At 34.0% G+C, this 4,974-nt stretch overlaps 1 protein-coding gene across 1 annotated transcript in view; it reads right to left on the reverse strand.

Moving 5' to 3' along the window:
• The window catches only part of COL14A1 (collagen type XIV alpha 1 chain), a 222,717-nt gene that overhangs the window by 77,160 nt on the left and 140,583 nt on the right, over nucleotides 1–4,974 (reverse strand). The window contains exon 28 of the mRNA XM_019642088.1: nucleotides 3,645–3,754. Within this exon, the coding sequence (XP_019497633.1) occupies nucleotides 3,645–3,754 (110 nt within the window). The remainder of the gene's footprint in view (nucleotides 1–3,644; nucleotides 3,755–4,974) is intronic.

The following is a 4,974-nucleotide window of genomic DNA, read 5'->3' on the forward strand; positions in this document are numbered from 1 at the left end:
AAAAAATTTTAAACTTAGAAAAATAAAAACTAGATGCAATGGATAGTGAAATTATGGGTGATTTTTAATCTTCCCTCTTTGTGTTTTCAAATATTCTAAAGTTAATATATGATAATTTTATAATAAAAGTTTAAATATAATATGTACTTATCTACCACTGAAACATAGTGATGGCTTAAGTAAAAGGGAAGAGAACAAAGCAGACAAAATGGAAGTTTTACTCAAACAGGAGCAGTTTCATAAGGACTGGCCTTCAAAACATGACTGACTGAGCATGCACAAATTTCTGAAAATTCTAAAATAAAAGGTTTAACACATATAACAAAAGAATTATAAAGAACAAATACATATTCCTATTAATCTTAGAACACTGTGGTATTCAAAAATGAATCACCAAAAGGCTATTTTGGAAAGCAGTAAAACCAGCATTCCTCCACTATAATAGAGGAGTTACACAATGTTTTATTATTTAATCCAAGCAGAAAAAGCAGAAAATTAATAATATTTACTTTCTCTAATGACCTCTGACTCTCTCATCCATGTCATTTTCTTTTATTTCTCCCTCTCTCTTAGCCGCCTCATAGGATTAAAAAAAACTAAAAAAAACAACCGAACTATTGTTCAAGATGATAAAAATAATCTTATCTCATTACAAAACTTATATCTTTACATTGTTCCTTTCTGTTAGATCAGAGAAGGAAGACACTTTTTTCCTAAGGCCAATTAAACAACTCTTATCCCTCAACAACAAAAAAAGGAAATGGATAATGATTTATATAACAATACTAAAACACCTTACATTAATTGATTTGCCATTGTATAGAGTTTTACTTTGCTTGGGAGAAAGACAGAAAACAAATAATAAGCCTATCTAATTTTTACTTTAAAGACAGAATATAAAACAACTTAATATTCTCAGTCTTTTAACATATATTTGGAATACTCNGTGCCACCAGTGGTTAGCAAACCACACTTTGAAAATATTTATTCCATTTAAGTTAAGGAGGAAAGATTTAGAATCTGAAGGAGAAGGGGAAAGGCCTTCTAGCGACTCCAGGCCCAAATGAAATAAAGCTCTTTGGCTCAAAGTTTGGTGCAATTTTCTCAAATCAGAATCTCTAAACTCTGGAGGCCCATGGTTAATATATTCAGAGCTCTACAAATTCTGTGTGAGGATTTGTAAAAACCTGTGTTATCATTTGGTGATGGTCAAAGGAAGTATATTCTAAATGAACCATGTTGTAAAGCAGGTTCTGCCATGAAATTTCAGTGCTTATAAATGCATTTCAATTTATAATGGCGTTTGCCTCATGAGTCCTTCTTGTTTGTGGCAGGTGACTTGTTTCACGAGTTCAAAGAGTGGAATTAGGCAAATAATGATTTCACATTAAGTGAAAGCCAAAAGAAATTATAAATAGCTGCATAGGGGAAGGTATCATGGTAGTTCAAAGAGAAAAAGTATTGGGCAATGTGAATCATGGTTAAAACAGCTAGTACTGTCTGGTACAGCGGTTAAATATCCATGAAATAATGTCATCTTTCAAGTTAAAATAGTGTTACTTTTATGCTTACTGGTTTTATTCAATCTTAATTTATTATTGTTTCATTGTTGTGTAGCAACTGAAAGCATAAGGATTTAAACCAATTTTTCTTTAATGTTTTGTTTAAATGACATCATGACAAAAATAATTTAAGTCAATACAGGAGGCCCTTGAGAATTCTTTTTCCTTCCAAAAGGAGTTAACCATTACCCAGCTGGAGAAACGCTGCTGGAGTAAATCCCCCACAATACTTCCTTCATAGTTAACATCTCTTTTATGATATGTAGAAGGCTATAATTTGACTTTTGTGTGTTTTTGAGCCTTGGACTATTCTTCATGATTACAAATTACAGAAATTTTCATGGTGGGTGGTAGATAACTGAGCATATAATAGTCATGCTTTAAGAACTGTTAACTTGTAAGAGATTGTTCATTTTTTTTAACAATTTTTGTATTACAAACTGAGACGCTGAAAAGTTCTCAAAAATATTTTGTTTCTTTGATTGCACTTAAGAATCCATTTATATTATTATTAACTTTTTGAAAGAGACCTTGGGGGCACACTTTACACCCAAAGTGTAAAAAACTAAAGCCAACTGAAACCAATGAGAAATAAAAGTACAGTATTTACTCAATTATAACATAAGTCTGTACAAATTGAGTTGGCATCAAGATTTTGCATGAATAGATCGATTAATAAAATAGTTTGTTACATAAGCCTTTTCTTTTTTTGTTTATTCGGCTGTTTAGCTTTGTGAAAACTTAGCAAAGTGAAGGGAGATTTTTCTCCATATAACTTTAAAAAACTCGAAGGTTTATAAATTTAAAACCAATTTTTAATGAACTTTACTTATAGGTCCTTGAGATCTTCTGGTAAGGTTGGCAAAGCTCAACACTTACCTGAGATTCATCAAGGGGTCTTTGGAATTAGAATTATAACTTCATGCCTGTTCCACATGCGAAGATGGCTGCATGTTTTTAACACTCAGGAAATCTCACATGCTTTTCAACTCTCCTACCATTTTCATTGACTACTTTGTAAAAGACTTTGCTTAATTGCTTAAAGAATCATATCAAGAAGAACTTGGTGAGAAATGATAATAACTCCAAAGAGAAGCTAATAGGACAATTTGGAACCATGAACTAGCCTGCCATCTCATGTGTTTCTATGATACCTTGTACAGTCCTACCAAACTAGAAAAAAAATTACATTTTAATGCAATTTTTCTTACACAAAACAGTCCAAATTTTGTTATGCCATCGTTATTCAGTTATGATATTCCAAACCCCAAAAAGTAATAAAGTTGTATAAATTATATGTATTTGACCATGCTCCGGGTCAGGAGACAGCCAAGATGGAGACTGCTGTGTGATGTGACATCCCTTTTCTCACTCTAACAGAGCCAGAAGGTCTGGGGTAATGGGTGTTTGCAGCATCACCTAGCAAATGCTCTGCTCTCCCTACAGTCTTGGTGTCACACCCCTTAACAGTCCAGAGATCAGCGGGGTTATTTGGGAAACACAAAAGAAACAGTGATCACCAAAGCTCATTGTTTCAGAGATATGAAATGTTAAGGAACACAGTTCTTAGCACAAGTACCAGGTTAAAATAAGCACAAGTAAAGTCAGGTTTTACAAAATCCGTCCTCAGGGTAACCTTTATGAAGGCAGTGATGGGTTATCTGTAGATTCATAAAAATATCAGCGTGATCGGTTATATCTGTCTTTACATATTAACATGATTTGGCCAATTATGCTTTTCATCTGCATGGGTGGCCAGGTACGCCTGCAGTCCTTTCTGCATCATATGTAATGTAATGAATGAAAAAAGCTGACTGTTCAATAGTACATTGTTCCTTAAAGTGGGAAATTGGACCACGTCTATCAATATATCCTGCAGTACCTGCTAAGAAATGCACATTTCAGGGTCCCATCTCAGAAGTACCACATCAGAATCTCTAGGCATTGTTACCAAGCCTCGCTGGTAATTCTTACTCCAGTTGAAATGTGAGTGCCAAAGCTCTAGGGACAATTTTCACATCTCTGTTGCTTTGCCCACAGTAAATAAGAATAAGGAATATGTGTATACAAAGCATGACTCACCTTGTGAAAGCTTCCATAGAAAATTTTCCTAATTTCAGGTCCTTCAAAAGTAACAGTTTGAAAGTCCCCACTATAGTCATAGTTGAAATATGTTAGGGTTTTCCCACCATCTAATCAAACAAAGGAAAATAAAAACATTTTAGAAAGATTTAAAATGAGTGAGTGATATTTTTCTAAAACTCAACTGAATACTAAAAATAATGCATCCATTGTTTTGAAGCTCTGTTCAGGACAACATGATGACATAAGTATGGAAGCAATCTATATAGTCGTTAGGTTGCCCCAGGCATCCCATCCTGTTGGCTAGATTAACTTATTTATCTATATGGTGATGATGGTGAGGCAGGGGTCCTAAACACATTCTTCCTCTATACTTCCTTGCCTGTGCTCTCATCCATACCACCCGATTGGGAGGTTGTCTGAAGCTAGGAGCAGAGGAAAACAAAATGGGAGAATGAAGTTAATAAAACCTTAAGAAACAGAAATCAGACTCTTTGCCTAATTAACCCGCTAGAGCAACCAACTTTGCCAGGACGTGGAACTTATACCACCCCAAAAGAGTGATATGCCAATATGTCTTTTATTATGAACAAACAAAACCCTTTCTAATCTTGAGTACTTCATGTTACAAGGAATATTTTATTACAAAGAAATAGGAATATTTTTCTAATTCATTCCCAGGTTACCATTTAATTCTTCACTCTGCTTTCAAAAGTCTTGATCATTTTGAGAGGCTTCTTTGTTTTCGTGTCCTGGGTGTAATGGAGTTAGTGGCTTACACTCTTTTAATCTATAGCTTTCCCTTAGCTTTAATATCAATGCAAAATGCTTTCATAATATCGTATTTAGCTGTTGATTCATTTCCATGTACTGAAAAGTCCTTTCACATATACTAGTTGAAAACAAGCTTAAAATACTTTCCTTATCCAAATATTTGAGTGAGCATCTAACAGTAGCCACTAAATTTTGGTTCCTAGCTTCACTGGTATCCTAAACTAAAACTCTATTTAGAAAACGCATTGACATTCATCAAACACTCGATGATCCTCTTAAATAATCATTATGTGTGACATCCCAGACTGTGAGTTTAAAAAGCTTCCTTCATTGGCTCTTTGTCAATTTTCCAACATCCAAACAATAGTTTCCCAGTCTTCAGACCTATTCTGTTCTCATTCTAGGACTTACTCTCTAGATGATCTCACCTAGTATCATGGCTTATACCAAGGGTGCCAAAAAAATGTATGCACATGACTTGTATCCATCTTTTGTTATGGTATATATTGAGTATGACAACTTTAATACAGTTTTTTCCTTTCTTAAAATGTGTATA

This window comes from Hipposideros armiger, unplaced genomic scaffold (assembly GCF_001890085.2).
Source record: "Hipposideros armiger isolate ML-2016 unplaced genomic scaffold, ASM189008v1 scaffold_65, whole genome shotgun sequence".
NCBI lineage: Eukaryota > Metazoa > Chordata > Mammalia > Chiroptera > Hipposideridae > Hipposideros > Hipposideros armiger.